General features: G+C 40.3%; 3 protein-coding genes across 3 annotated transcripts in view; 1 reads left to right on the top strand and 2 right to left on the bottom strand.

Moving 5' to 3' along the window:
• Positions 1-7,613, bottom strand: part of LOC125010244 (adhesion G protein-coupled receptor L2-like) — a 122,446-nt gene extending 114,833 nt beyond the window's left edge. The window contains exons 1-2 of the mRNA XM_047588672.1: positions 7,595-7,613; positions 5,479-5,711 (exon numbers count right to left, since the gene is read on the bottom strand). The gene's annotated coding sequence lies outside the window, so the exon portion shown is untranslated. The remainder of the gene's footprint in view (positions 1-5,478; positions 5,712-7,594) is intronic.
• A 138-nt stretch (positions 7,614-7,751) lies between these two features.
• Positions 7,752-14,540, top strand: efcab14 (EF-hand calcium binding domain 14). The gene is made up of 9 exons (XM_047588686.1): positions 7,752-8,448; positions 9,107-9,255; positions 9,362-9,507; positions 10,407-10,505; positions 10,586-10,693; positions 12,161-12,313; positions 12,443-12,539; positions 12,622-12,753; positions 12,977-14,540. Exons 1-9 carry the CDS (start codon positions 8,273-8,275, stop codon positions 13,153-13,155), a joined length of 1,239 nt encoding a protein of 412 aa, XP_047444642.1. The 5' UTR covers positions 7,752-8,272; the 3' UTR covers positions 13,156-14,540.
• Positions 13,552-15,942, bottom strand: znf830 (zinc finger protein 830). The gene has a single exon (XM_047588687.1). The coding sequence runs from the start codon at positions 15,787-15,789 to the stop codon at positions 14,758-14,760; it is 1,032 nt and encodes a 343-aa protein (XP_047444643.1). The 5' UTR covers positions 15,790-15,942; the 3' UTR covers positions 13,552-14,757.
• Between the last annotated feature and the right edge of the window lies 1 nt (position 15,943).

Genomic DNA, 15,943 nt, shown 5'->3' with positions numbered 1-15,943 from the left:
GAATCCATTGTAAACAATCCGTGCATAAACCACAGGTATTCCGCACCAGAGCACACTTGACCGAGTGGGAGGCTGCACACACCTTATCAGCCATAATCCCCTCATTTACTTTCCCCTTTTAAAAACGTGTCTTTCCTCTCGACCTCATCAGAGGAGGTAGTATTTCTATACAACATGTCGTCTGGCAGCTGCTGCTAGCTCACACTTCATTTTGCGGGGGCTCCATGAACCTCAAGGTCCAGAGAAGCGCAAATAACACATGCTGCCGAAAATATAAAATATCTTTTTCCATGCGCCGCTCGTCTGCACTATAGGCTGAATCGCAAAAAAAAAAAAAGATCTGGCTGGCGGAGAATGCTTTGAAGGTTTTAGTCATACCCAAATGCGCTGTTTTTCCTCTCCTGCGCCTCGTCAAGGTTTCTCCCTTGCGCGTCTGGATCGTGGATGCAGGGAGAGGATCTGCTACAAAGAGAATTGCAGATCAACTTCAGCTTGACAGTAGATGAATACAGCCAAGCACAAAGAGCCTAAACAGTGTTGCCTGCACCCCGAACATTAGTATGAAGCACATTTCCTTTTGCATGCAATGTGCAGGGAGAAAGTAATACTTGCAACTATATGCAAAATTTTTTTTTTTTTTTTTGAGATTACCTCTGAAATATAACACTACGATACAGCTTTGTGTTTTGCAATGATGGAAAACTGTTTTGAGAACATCCATAATTCATCACAGCGAATTTACAGACAGTGAATCAGAGGCACATGGCTGTGGTTTGCAGGACAAAGCAGACAGACAAGGCTTTGCCGAGTCCATCAAAACCAATGGTGCTGCTGTGACTGTCTTTGCAAACTGTGTGGTGGTTCTCATAAACAGACGCCGCTCCTTTACTTTCGAGGCACTGGACAACTCACAACCCTCCAGTCAACAATAGTTCCCAGAGCAAAAAACTGCTCATTAAAGGTTGAGACTGAGGAAGGCTAGCAGGAAGGGAGCGCGCGGATCTCAAAACAAGCAAATAACTGCAGTGTGCTGAATCCAGATAGAGGAACCGCTGGACACAAGCTTAAAATGTCTGTTTTTTTTCTTTTCATCTGAAAAAAGCCCAGCTGTGTCACATCCTGCAACTACGACGCTATAAAACTATTTTTACAGCTTGTTTATTCAGGAAATCATGTGGATCGGCTGCTTTGCGCAAGTGAAGCTTAAGTGTTATCAGGTCACATTCTATTCTTTTTTTTTTAGCCCAAAATATCTTCAAAAAATTGTTTACAAGAATTTCTTATGTGTTATTTTTGTAACTTCACTAGATTCTACAGTGTATGATAAGTTAGTAGAGGAATAAGAGTTGAAATGTGTGTGGATGTGATTAGACCATTAGCTTTCTGTAGCTGCAACACTCTCGGTTTCTCCAATCAGGTGAAGGCTGGCTGCATTAACACTGAGCAGATGTTTCTGTTCACTTCAAACCACACATGTGCAAAGTCTTTGTGAATGAAACAGGCAACAGCAGCCAGAACTCAAACAGCGAGGACAAAGAATATGAGATTTTATTTTTTGCGTTAGAGTTAGCATAATTATTATTATTATTATTATTATTATTATAGAATTAGCATTCAGGGAGGTAAAGTGTGCAATCTTAACTCAAAGTCTCGCGTGCACATTTATTAAAATGTGAAATAAATTTAAAAAAGAAGAAACATGCAATGTAACGACCGATACATAAATATATTATCCTTACACGGGTCATTCTACCTGAGAAGAACTTCTTCTACTTTAAGAATAGTCTGGTGCTAATACTACTTCTACTAACATAGAATTTGTACTCTGCTGTAATGTTACTTTTCTTTCAGCAACATATCTGAGCACCTATGCCACTAGGACTGAAAGCCTGTAAATGTTAAAACGCTCTCAAACAACACTCTAAAGGACTGCAACCACACACCCACCCACACACCCACCCACCCACACACACAACCCAGTTAATGCAACTGCCAATACAACTTACAAATTACAGTGTGTGGGATAGGATGTCACATTTCACTCCCTGTCTTTGAGGGGGGAAAAAAAAATAACTCCCTCTGGATCTGCTTTGGAGATATTTTTTCAAGCCGCTCGCCGTGTAACACACAGTTGTAAGCCATTAATAGCGATCGTTTTTGTGGAAAACTTGGAAAGGTGATACGGGCAGAAATATGTAAGGTGATAGAGCCATCACGCATTAGCCCCATCAGTAAAACTACTGCTAGCAAATAAGAAGCTAATTCTGATCATCGCATTCATAGCTGCATTTTACAGAACAGCAGCCGCAGACGAGCTGCAGTAAAGGGAGCGTGGTCTGCTGCAAGCTGGATCTACTTAATAAAATAGCTGCTGTGTGAGAGGAATCTAGGCCAGAGCAGTATTCCTGTTTACCACGATTTACCCCCAACATGCACTCGGAGGGGTTTCTGGTAAAGAAAACAGGTGCAAAAGCTGCAAAATCCTGTTCCGCCTTGTGAAAACAGGGATGGGAAATTAGCACTGTTCTTCTCTTCTCCGAGCTCCAGAAGAGCAGCCATCAATAAAATCTATTCCCTCTCTGTCATGCTTTAATCACTCACATAAACAGTTTTAATCGAATCTGCGAAACTTCAAGGAATTCTCCCCCCCTCCTTTAGATCTTCTCTGTAGCTCCTCTCTCGTCCCGTTTTCTGTTTTCTGATTTCCCTGTTTCTTCTTCATCTCTTTTCCTTTTATATTCCTCCTCTTCTGTTGTCTTTTACTCTTTCAGTGACTGAGCTGCACACGAGTCAATGTGCATGAATCCATTTTCGACAATAGGAAAAAGGTCATTATATATGGATTTGAATTGTTAATTTTTTTTGTCTTAACTGCAGCAAATGACTGAAAAAAAAAGAATACCTAGTGCACTGAAGACACTGCCAGGAAAAATGAAGGGCCTATTTCACAGACAAGGATTAAACTAATCCTGGTCTAATACACTGAAAAAGAGAACTTTGGCTGTGTCTGTGAAACCAATCCTTAAATCTCACTGAATTTAAAACGTCTGATATTCCTTCTATGCCCTGAATTACACAAGATGGTCGACCTCTACTTTATTAATAGCTTAGAACTGGGTCCATGTTGATTTCCATTAACATGCTGCTTACGGGTGATATGTGATATATGGTTTACGTTAAACAGTAAACTCCGACAGCTCTTGAATTTATTGTGCATTAAGTATCACCTTCCCACAGAATTCAATCGAACAAGATCTCCCTGTGTGATTTTTTTTTTCCCTCCTCCCACCTCTTCCATTTGCTTGATATATTAATCTATTCTCTTCTATCCATTTCAGATGATATCAGGCCTTTGCTGTATCACTGGAGTGGCAGTGTGTACAGTTAAGCGTCGTCAGAGCATGATCTCTGGCTGAAGACAGAGAATTAATCGGTATATTATTATGTCCCCGTCCAATACATTGTCTTTTATATTTAAGCCTTTTAACTGACTATTCTCCACGGAGAGAGATACAGGGAAAGAAGCAAACAGTCACAAAATCACCATCTCCCTGAACAATTTGTCTCCTGGTTAAAAATGTTTCCAGGCTACCCACTATAGCAACCAACAATTATTAGCAATATAGCAACAATTATTTATTATTACATGATCTCAAATGCATTAAACATAGCTGACTGTGTGTGTGTGTAGGTGATTAATGTTGCCGTGGCTGCGTCTAGTAGTGTGTAAAATATTTAAGTGTACCAGTGCCGTATGGTTGTAGGCCCTCTGCGCAGGATATTGTGGTCAATATTAAGGCATAAACATGACCAGAGATGACCACTGTGCAGGTTGGGAGCAATAGTTGCATTGCTTTCATTGACTGAGCCAATCCTGTGATTCTGAGCTCATCTGTCCTTGAATCAAGTGGCGCCTTTATGCTGCATGTCTGGTATTCTTTGATGTGAGAACATTGCCCCCTGCTGATTCCCTTTTGTATATTATTGGAGGCCTTGCTATGTCCTCTGAGTGACAGAAGACACAGGGAATTAGGTCATAAACATGCTGCGGAATGATCACTCCTCGCTTTGACACTCCATTGCAACAATCATGGTGCGATCTCTCTATGAGTTTCTTCTACAGCAGCAAGTTGTCTCTGGATTTGCCGCTGATACTGGATTGAAAACCAAAATCACACGGAATTAAACCTGAGTAGTCTAAATAATTCACCCATAATTTAAATAAGTGAGTCTGCATTTAAGTTTCCAAAAAACTTCACATTTTTAAACGTGTCTCCAAAACATTAAATATTCAGAACTAATTAGGCAATGATCAAAGCAAACATTAGGGGAATAAACATCCTCGAGTGTTATTTATTCAGGATCTAAAACTAACAGGGGGTCTCGTCACTCCCTGTCATCGCGTTTTGATTAAAACGGTTTTAAATCACGATTTGGTAGCAGAAGTGATTGGGAAACCAACCATTTCCAGCTGGTTCTCTGCCATGTCAAACAATAGGAAGACCACAGACAAAGACTAAGAAAACATTTCATCTTACACCGTTTATGCAGCTGGGCCTAGTGTCAGCAGTTTCTATTGACCATCTGGATGTAGCCCTATTTAGGCCTGTCCATCCACCAACATTATGCTCTCACAGTGTTAAAAACATTATCATTTAAGAGTTGTTATGCCTGAATGTTGACTGACAGCACATATTATCCATATTTCCTATTTTTCATGTATGTATCTAGGCCAGAAGATAGCTAGCTATGTACATAGTGGATATCCCCAGTCTTGAGGTTGACTGTTCCTCCAATCAGAGAAGGTAATGAAAGATAAGCGCTGCATGTATTTGAATCGGTCAACAAGTCAGAGGATGCTACAGACAAAAATACTGCAAAGAATATCCCACAGAAAAACACTCAAACCCTTCTATCTTACTCATATAGCCGTGTGGTCATGAGGAAAGTACAGTGGGCGAGTAAAAATACCTTTTAATGGAAGAAAAACGTTTGAGAAATGTAAATGATATGGTTCCTAAGACATCACACATAAAGTTCATAGGTTGAAACTTTCCTAAATACCATGAGTCCTCCGTCAACTGACAGCATGAACTAAATAATGACATTTCTTCATGTGCATTACACTACTTGAGTCATCCAACATGATGCCTGGGAGACACTAAATAAACGCTTTAAACCCCTGGTGATAGAAATTGGTATTCTAACAGCAGCCTTTCTTCCAACCAATGATAATCTGTATTCGCACAGTCTGCCATATCAGATGAAAGCCTTCAATTAGCAGTCAATTCTATTCAGTATTTTCTATCATGCCACCACTATTTACATTCTCTGTCAGCACCCAAGGCAGCTCCCTGCCTGTCAGTTGCCGAAATGGCTCCTGCTGAGAATGAGAGTCATCCCGCTGTGAACAAAGTGCAAAAACAAGTGTTTTGTGGTAATCAGAGACGAGGACTTCTAATGCCTGATGCTCCCTACCTTGTGGTCCTAGGTGTGAGGAGCCACGAGTTGAAGTGTCATCCTTTGAGCCTTAACCTCCGATGAAAAACCAAGACTCCGGTGTAGAGATGAAACACCTCTGGTGCTTTGATTCGCAGCCTCATACTGGCAGGCCTCTGCACAGGCCCTCAGCGTGATGCTTGTCCCCCCCACCAGGTGTTCTTAGTGGAGACGAGCTGCTGATTGAATTCTGCTTTGGTACCTACATGGCACTGTAGATGCATTCAAAACAGTACAGTAACTGTCTCCCAGTTTAATGCATTTCAATAACAGAGCAGACCCATCAATCTGGCTAAGCTATGATAATATTAGCTTTGTATTTTTCTGCGCGACACTGTGCTATCATTGTGAGCTGACAAGCACTGGCTTCAGAAATTCTTTTCTGAGGATAATAAAGCATCAGCAGTAGGCCTCATCTTTTGCAGCTCAATAATCAAACTCATACTGAGATGCTGAGGAGCATCTAAGTTCTTTTGTGTGTTTGTAAATTTATCCAGTGTGGGGATTTTCATTCAGAGTCATTATTATTAGCATTGTACTGCGGTAGTATGGGGGATCATGCACATAAAAGAACATATTTCAAAGCCAAGAGCTAGCCAGTGGGAGACTGTTTTCAATGAAAAAGAGCTAAAGGCCAGTCTGCAGCAACCCTGCCTCTACTCAGCCTATGTGTCTTGCTGGGTTGGCCCAATAGCGCTCCGGGTCAGCTGGATGTCTGGCAGACCCCGTGCTGGAATAGACAAATTGAAAGAAAAAAAAAAATCTAATCTTGTTTTACAGAATGTGTTGAATTCGTGAAAATATAATTTAAGAACTAAACGCTCAAGCAGGAGGAAAACAGAAGTCTGAGGGCTGATCTGCAGACATAACATAAATGTAGGATGTTTGATAATTTATCAAAGAAATACAGCGGCTGGGCCCGGCTTCTCAAATGTGAGGATCCGCTGCCTTTCTCTCCTATGAAGATGTCTGTTTGCATTCTGACAAAAAATCTGATAGTGCTCATTAGTCATTGTGTTCTAACAAATGAACCATGGACAGATTGACAATAATTTGCTACAGCCCTCACAAAAAACAGCTGTTATTGGGATAGACAATGTCGTTAACATCATTATTTTCCATTTGTTCTAATTCACAGGAAAACAAATGCATGCTTTCTTGTGTATAATAAAATAAAATGGTGACCAATGTGTAATTGATCTCATGTATTTTATATACTTGTTTTGCTCAGAATCATTAATGGAAACAGAAAAATGTAAAACATCATGATATGGTCTTCCCATCACTACATGGTTCAGCCAACAGTCAGACTATAATCCAATAATGCGCAGTCAGACTATAATGCTATAATGTAAACTATGATGACCACCTTGCAATACAAATTGGGAGATTTAGCATGCACTGAATAAATAAATGTGTTCATTAAATAATAACTTGAATCTGGTGCATAGCTAGTTGACATGAATGACTACATGCTATTGTTATTTTGTTTTACATGTTTAGATTTTTTACAAAGCAGTTCTGCCCAAACTTGTTGTTTTTTTTGCCCTTTCAGTTGCTGTTTTGTTTGCTTGTTTATGTGGGAGTCCCTTGAAACTAAAATGTGTTACACTGATTGTTTCTCGTATTAGGGCCACTCATGAGAAGAAGCAAAATGATCCGCGCCACTGTTGCTAGGCAACAGCCCAATATAATATATCAGCAATATAACTGAAAAAAAAATAGTCACAATATATTTTTATATTCTTAATTATTCTTAATTACTAATTAAGCCGTGATATTTTTTACTGTGGCATTGACAGTTTGAAGGTCGACTTTTTTCTGTCATTTGACTTTTTTGAAGTGCATGATGAAAAAAAAAATCTACCTCCTCTCGCTTTTTCGTCTCATGTGTGGCTTTAATACTCTTCAACCTTTCTTCGAGTTTATACTAAACATTTCGCCTTTTTTTCTTGACATTGTATTTCGATTTTTTTCTCGAACTGCGAGATGAAAATAATCTACCTCCTCTAATTTTTTTTTTTTTTTTTTCGTCAATAGTGGGCCTAATAATACTTTTCCGTACGTTTACGGAACGCGCTTACACTGTACTTACCCGTCTTTCAGCCTGGTGGTTTGTCGAGGGTCGGTGGGTCGGTGGGACGTGTGTGCTGCGCTCATTGACTGTGCATGGACTAGGTTGTGCTCTGTGTCGCTGCCTGCAGGTGAAAATACAAACACAGGAAGTCACACCGGATGATTGAACCAATCAGCTTCGAGGTTACTGGGACGCCCTGCCCAAACAACACAGGCAGCAGGACAAATCCACAAGCGAAGGGTGCCTCTTATTTGGATTATATAATAGATTGTTTTATTTGTCCGCTTAACGACGCTCGTAAATGAGCGACGCAGTCGCAGGTCATTTTAAACCATTTTAAAGCTCGTTGAGACGATGCGATAGTTCAGAGACGACAGAGCCGGCGCCTGTTAGCAAACGTTAGCTGTCAGTGGCTAGCTGAAGTAGCTAACGTATGTGATAAGTCCCAGCAGTTCAGAGCAAAAGTTGTTTTAGAGAAGGTGTTTTGGGAGCGTATCCTGAGACTCTTGAGCTACTGAACACCGTTTGTGTATTAGGTGTACGATAACAAAGCGTTATATTTAAATTCAAGCTAGTAAGGCACCTTAAGTTAGCTTAGCCGCTAGGCAAACGACAACATCAACCAAACTGGACAAAACATTGGATTTGGTCGGGTTTAAATCGGGCTCGGCGGGTTCGCTGACCCCCCAGAAGAAGATGAAGAAGAGGAAGGAGCTCAATGCCTTGATCGGGCTCGGGGACAGCAAGAGAAAGAAGACCAAAAAGGGGTCCGGTCACCGGCTTCTCCGAACCGAGCCGCCGGACTCGGAGTCCGATTCCAGCTCGGAAGACGACGACTTCAACAACCTGAACAGTGGAGCTGGCTTTGGCAAGTGAGTGATCGCTTTAATCAGGTGTTAAATAGCTGGCGTAAAATGTTGTATCAGTTTTATATTATTCATCCGTTTTGTTTAGTTGCCTTTAATGTCACGTTGTTGTCATTTAGTTTCAAAAGGAATGTGAAGTAGTTAAAAGTATTTTTTAAAACACTCGCCGCTCTGCACAAAAATTCTGTAAGTCTCTTATTATAATTTTATACATTATTACGCATACAAACACCCATCAGTGTTCAGATATTTGACTTCTTCCCGATCATATTTATGAGAAATTATAATAATAAATATTATTTTAAAGCACACAGTGTTTTTCCAAAAACACACTAATGTAGATATAGTGCAGAGGTTGAACAAGAAGTGCAGTGTAGCCAGGTCAATTCACTCAAGGCAAAGCATTTCCCATCCAGCCCATTATGAAGATGACAATGTGGTTACTAGAGTTTTATATGAGGCAAAATATTGGGCATGAGGATGATATGACTATAAATTATTTATCGGCCCATTTTTTTTTTTTTTTGAAGCATGCTCGCATATAAGTAATCCTTATTATTCCCATGACATGGCACGCTGCCCTCTGAAAATATCTCCTTCATTAATAATGAAAGAGGCTGTGCAGTTGTGATGTCTAACGTTACCATGTCTCTTCTCTTCGCAGAAGAAGCTACGCGCAGTGCTGCAACGTGTGCTACCCCTTATTTCTGTTCATCATACTAGCTGCTTGTGTCATGGCCTGTGCTGGACTAATATGGATGCAGATTGCTCTAAAAGAAGACCTAGACGCACTGAAAGAAAAGCTGCACAGCAGTAAGCTGCCATAAAGAACAGCAGTGCCCTTTGGCTCTTAAACCTGTCAAGCAGCCACATATTGCTTTGTTATCAATGTCAGTAACATACTGTGATGTTTTTACAGTGGAATCCAGTCAGAAGGTGTCATCAAGTGAAATACCAAAACTAAGCGAGGACCTGAAAAACATGGAGAGAAAGCTTGATGACATTGAGAATGGAGAAAAGGGATTGGACAAGCTCTGGTCTAATCTTACAGAAATAAACCGGAAGGTTAGTTGTCACGTCTGCCTGGAAGTTTTGGAGGCACATTGTTACCGCACAGTTGTAACAACCAGAGTGTCTTATGACAAGTTGTTAGACAAGAATATTTCCCCTCTCTATGGTGGTTATGCATAAGTTAGGCTGATCTAGCTCCGTCTAACTACAGCACGTTCACTTTTGAGCCACTGCAGTTGATAGTAAATAATACCACACAAATGTCATGAATACTATAGAAATTATACAAATAGAAGTAGTAAATGCATTTACAGGTACGTTTTTTCGTACTTTTAACTTGCCAACATAAACAGTGCAGATTAGTTTCCTGTGGTTTGTGTGAAGAATCAAAAGTGAAAGATTGACAGCACATTTATAGCTTTATGCGGTTGTAAAACTTTCTTGTCTTGCCAGTTGTCTCTGTCACACAAAGCCAGACTTTGTAAGTAACGTGGTTTACAGCTGGACATGTGTATTCCTTATTCAAAAAAAAAGATCCAATACTATAATGACTTCAGTGTGTATCAGACAAGGAAAGAAAAGTTTTTTTTTTCTAAACTGTCTACAGTGGTCCTAGTTTAGCATCGTACTGTAGCATTGTGGTCATAAATCAAAACTAAGTGTTTAGTTGCCTGTTTACTAGATACATGTGATTTGAAAAATCACATCTAATAGAACATTCTTGATGTTAAAATGCTGCATTTGTGTTGAAATAGTTGTTCTAGTCATTTCAAGTTTATGGAAATTTTGGAGAATGGAGTTTATATTGCTGTTGAATTGTATTGCTTTAACTTAAAAAATCTTCTGTTATTTACTTTATCATCATTTTCTTTCTAAGTATATTTAATGAATTGGAGCGTATACTGGAAACTTATAGGTGTAACTGAATGGTTTGTATCATTTTGCACGTGCAGATCAGTTTACTGGACTCAGCTGTTGCCCATTTGAAGGCCAACTTGAAATCAGCAGCTGATTTGATCAGCCTTCCCACAACAGTCGAAGAGCTTCAAAAGGTAAAGCCACAAAGCAAACTGGATCGAAAAGATGGTTTGTGCCGATTTTCTAGAACTGACAGATATTTTCCTTCTTCTAGAGTGTTGCCACAATCGGCAGCACGCTCACAAGTGTCCAACACGATGTAAAGACTATGCAGACTTCCCTTGAAAGTCAGAAGAAAGATGAGGAAGAGAAGAAGACAATGGTAAATTTAAGCTGTAGTTTTTTGCTTTTTTTTTGGTCTTGTTTATGAACTTTTAATGGTTTAAATGGCTAAATGAAAGCTTCATGAAGGTTACTATATCTCACATTTGTTTAAAATAACTAAGAGAGATTCAGCTGGCTTTTCATTATCAGGGCTGAGGTTTGTACAGAACTGTTATGTAGTGATAGAAGTAGTAGAGTACATTCGTTTTCTCTCATGTACCTTATGTTCTGGCGAGTGTACATCTCAGAATGACTGTTCTCCATTGTTCAGCTACAGCGGTGATAAATGTTATTCTCCGTGAGAATAACCTTTCCTTCCACCACTATTTTTCAAACTGTATGTTGAACTAGGTTGTTGTTATAGTGTTTTTGGCAGCTGGTAAACATCACAGTAGAATCCCAAGCTGTGTTCTGTCATGAATAGTGCCGGGTTTCAGGTTCAACTATTTCACATGAGCAGAGAGGAAGGATTGTCTGTAGGTCAAAGTTGGATTTCGCTGTGTGTTTGACAGCTTGTCTTTTGTATTTAAGCCACAATGCTCACAGTGAGTGCTCCTGGAGCCATTTAGTATTTATATACAGAGTCAGCTGTATACAGAAAACAAATTCACATTGCACTGTTCTTCAGTGTCCAATAAGGCCATGATGAGTCTGTTGATGAAATATCAGATAATAACACGACTGCAGCACAGATCCAAACCAGAAGCTTTAATGAACTTAGATTAGTTTGTTTCTTCGTTTACAAGGGCATGCTTTTGTAGCTCTTCTCAGGCTTACGTTGAATGAATTGTTACAAAAGACCTGTTATATCTATTTTGGGAGCTCAGATGCTTTTTCATAAACACAGTAAGATAATTGTACTCAATCATTTATTTAGTTTGACCTCAGTAAGTATGTGGTCAGTGTAACAAATGCTACATTGTTGCCATCTTTGGAGGTACACTATCAATTAAATCTGTGGAAACAAAAAAGATGAACAAACCATTTCCCAAAGAGCGGTTCTGAAGATCAGTGTGGTGGCCCTGGCCTGATTGGCCTTCAGCTAATCCAAATAAGTGGGTCAGCAGTGGAGCTGAAGCGTGAAGTTGACACCTAGCAACCTGTGACGGCACAAACCTGTTACTCAAAGCAGCCATTCCCCCTTATTATGTATAACTTGAAGATTGAATACAACAGGTTTTCATGAACAGGGAAATGACCAAAACATTTTCTCAACAAACTATAAACGACATTTTAACATGGAGGTCTAATGGATATTGGCTCAGTTTTGGAATCAACTTCAAGTGGTCATTTGAGGAGCTGCAGTTTGTAGCACGTGAGCTTCATTTTTCATCCCTGGTACTTTGCTGCCTACTGCCAGTCAAATCTGCCAACACAGATGGTCCTCAGTTTATTTTTTCCTAAAGTGCAAAAGTATTGGAAACATTTAAAAATTGCTTTACATTCATTTATGATATCCTTATAGGACATAACGGACCTGAGAAAAGCCATGACTGAGGCTAACAAGACAGAGGAGCAGCACCACACATGGACTGATGAGCAGATCCACATTCTGCTCTCTACAGTCGCAGATCTTCATCAGAGAGTGGCCACATTGGAGAATGGCTCAAAACAAAACGTGAGTTATAGGAAGTTTTGTGTTTTTAGTTGCATTGTCTTAGGCCCAAATATATATATATATAAATAAATGCCCTTAAGACATTTTATATTGTTGTTATATCTTCTGATCTCTGCTTTATATTTAAAGACCTATGATGGAGAAACTCCAGTGACGACGAGCAGCGAAAGTCCAGCAACCGAGACAATGGAAGAAACTACTACAACCAAAGCCACACCTGTGCAGGGTATGGTATGATATAAACCTGTTTGTCGTTAGGGTGTTCTTTGCATTACGTTGAATTTGAACATTAATTTCTCCTTTCACAGAGATTTCCACGGCACTGACGCAGCAGCAGACAAGCAGACGTCCTCGCTTCTTATCTCCAAACCGTTCGAAGAGAAATGTTCAAACAAAATGCCCAAACAGGGTGTCCCTGCCTGGTGTCAGTTCTGTGAAAGGTACCACAATGATCTTACGATTTATTAAAGGGCCATTTTTGGGAAGTGCATTTCACACAGACAGCTGAATGAAATGAGATGTAACATGTTGATTTATATTCTTGGCAGATGAGTTTTGTTCCCTTTGAACAGAGCCAGGCACCTTCTTTCCTGACTTAATCCTAGAGCTTATGTTTACCAATGAGAAACTAATTATGTTTCTGATTAAAATTACTTTCCACAGACTTGGAAGACATCTTTCAGCAGGCAGGTGTTGGACGTGACTCACTCGGATTGACCTACCAAGACCTGAGGAAAGTATTTGGAATATCAACTCCCAGAGGGCCCACGATGGAGTGTTTTGACAATGACAGGGACCGGAGGTACTCCCTGATGGAACTCAGATCTGCCGTAGGTTTGTGAGCGTCGCTGACATACGCAGTGAACAGTATTGAATGCCCTGCAGGGTCTGGGGTTTCTGGGGGTTTCCAACCCTTTTCTGTAATTGCTGCACTTTTGTGAACTGGATATTTATCATATTGATTGTGGAAAAAGCGGCGCTGGCATGCCTCCTACTGCCCCGCCCCCCCTCCCCGGTCCATTTCAGCAGAACCTCAGCCACAAAGCATCGCTTCAGTTTTAACAGCAATCCATACACGTATCTGTATGTAGTATATTCAGCCCTCATTTTAACCAACTCTTCCGTTTATATTAACATACTGTGGAAAATAAGCATAGTGAATTATTTTGAATTGCATTTTCCACCCTCAGCCGTAGACTTGCTGTGTTCGTGTTTTTTTTTTTTTTTTTTTTTTTGTGTTTTGTTTTTTTGAGTACCTGTCCCATCTTGGTGTAACATTTTTGTAAATTTAGTTTCTGTTGAGGCTGTCAATTGCAGATGTCCCCACCCATTAACACAATCAACTGGTACAGCTCACCTAAAACTTATTTATAGATTTGGAAATAGAATTTTATGAATGTTTACAAATGACTACTAGAAATTGAGTTTTTGTTTGGCATTGGTTTGGTTTTTAGACAGTTTCCTAACTTATCTGAGACACACAAGTGAGTGCAAGGGTTAACTTTTGTATGCTCTTTTCTAAGATAAACCTGAAGTTTGCTTTCTCTTCCCTTTCAGTGTTTTTCCTCATTGTGATTCTGTATTTAGTCCATATATATGTTCCTGTAGTTTCTTTACTATGTTTTTTTTCTTGATGTTTTGGAGATTTTGAAGGGCTATGAACACTTTAAGTAACTCAAAGAATTTTGAAGTGGTAACTCATGAGGCATATGTAGCAATAACACAAATGATGTAGACGTTGCTTGTTTAGAATTGCTGTGGACAAGATGGCACACCTAGCTCACAATATGTAACAGGTAGTATAAGAAGCACTGACCATCACTCTTTACTTGATCCATTTTAATGGCCTAATAATGGTGTATTTACATAACAAACGTCATATTCAGACTTTGTTGTATTCTGTAAAAATGTATTCTCAACCACGCATCTTGCGAAGGGGGTCGAGTTGATAAAAATTTGCTTTACGGTCTTAATCTCAACATTTTACATTTTTAAAAATAATAATTCTGTTGTGCTTTGCATGTTGCTTTTTCATGTAACATGTACAAATTATTTATAAATTTAACATAGTCAACTACTTGATTTTGCAGGACAATGGTTAGTTAAGCTCAAAATGTAACGGCTTTGACCACCACGATATAGATTTTGGGTCCATGCTGCTACTGTACATGAGGTTTTATGAATGTCTTTTTGTTTGAGCACCAATGAATAAACACAGTTAAAAGTTTGATTTGTGGCCTGCCTTGTGTTTTTAAGTCATGAACTGAGAAATCTTTCTTTTATCTTTAATCCAGTCTGAAACATACAAAAACAAATGAGAGGAGAATGTTTTAACAAACCTATTTACATTCACTGGACTGCTGATATACAAGGGCAGTGTGTTTTGGACAAAGTTGAGATCAGTTACACAGCTTTTTTTCTTTCTTTTTTTTCTCTAGAGAAGCTTAAGACAGAGCCCCTTTAGCCCTCCAGTCCTGGGACAAAAGCCCCAACAATTCCTCTTCATCCTCCTCTTCCTCCACAATACTGTCATCAGTCTCCATTTTTTCTTCTTTTCTGGGCATCTTGCTTTTCACCAGATCCCGCTTGTCTCTCAGTAGTTCCACCCTCTTATAACACTCAATTTGTTCATCAATCTCGTCAATCTGACGTTCAAGGCGCCCCTCCTCGTCGTCCTCTGCCACAATGGCCTCTGATTTCGTGTTCACCTGTCGTATCTCCTTCTGAAACTCTTCCCACTCTTTGTCCATTTGATCCTTGGGTGCGTCGACGTTGCGCACTTTGGCATCTCTGACTGGATCGTCGAAGAAACCCTCGGGAAGAGCTTCGGCTGTGTTGTCTTTCTTTTCGGTGACTTTCTCCTGCACATCTGCTTTGAGGATGGAGCCTGAATGCGAAATTGCAGGCGTGGATGGGATGGAGCTGTCAAAGAAGTCATCTGGTAATCCCGCAGTTTCAGTCTTTTGCTGAGGGGGCTTTGTGGTTCCCGCCTCAGCATTTTCATCGTCATCGTCGTTATCATTATCATCATAAACTCCAGCCAGCATACTCAAACCTGCAGACTTTTGGGTGGAAACGGGTGCCCTTTCGGTGGGTTTTTTAAAGACATCTCCTGGCAACCCCGAAGGAGACTGATCTGCAACCGACGATGGTTTACCCCGTTTCCCGTTAACATCCTCGTTGCCTGGTGCTTTCCTCTTTACCGCTTGACTCTCTGCTGCCACGGGCTGACTCTTTGCACCTTTCAGCTCAGCAACCTTCTCCTTGTGTTGTTTACCAAGAACATGAGCAGGCCACAGTAGTTCAGACTTCACCTGCACATTGCACAAGACGCAGCTGAGATGCCCGAGACTGTTGTATTTGGCAAAAGGAGACTCGACGCGCTTCTTCTCGGTTGCCTGTCTTTGTTTTTCCCTCATCAACCGTCGGAGCTCCTCTTGGTTCACAACTTTCTTCCCCTTCTTAGATGTTGCCATTCTTGGAAAAACAGCGCCTATTAGCCAGCTAGCTAGCTAGTTCCTGTCGACGCGGTAGTGTCCCATAAAAATGACGGAATCAACTCGCGTTCAAGATCTCGAGTCGTTGTCGGGTGTTCTCGCGAGACTTTGCACCCGATTTGCTAGCGGCGCT

This window comes from Mugil cephalus, chromosome 7 (assembly GCF_022458985.1).
Source record: "Mugil cephalus isolate CIBA_MC_2020 chromosome 7, CIBA_Mcephalus_1.1, whole genome shotgun sequence".
Taxonomy (NCBI): domain Eukaryota; kingdom Metazoa; phylum Chordata; class Actinopteri; order Mugiliformes; family Mugilidae; genus Mugil; species Mugil cephalus.
Note: the sequence above shows the minus strand (reverse complement) of the source record. Positions and strands in the feature narration are given on the sequence as shown.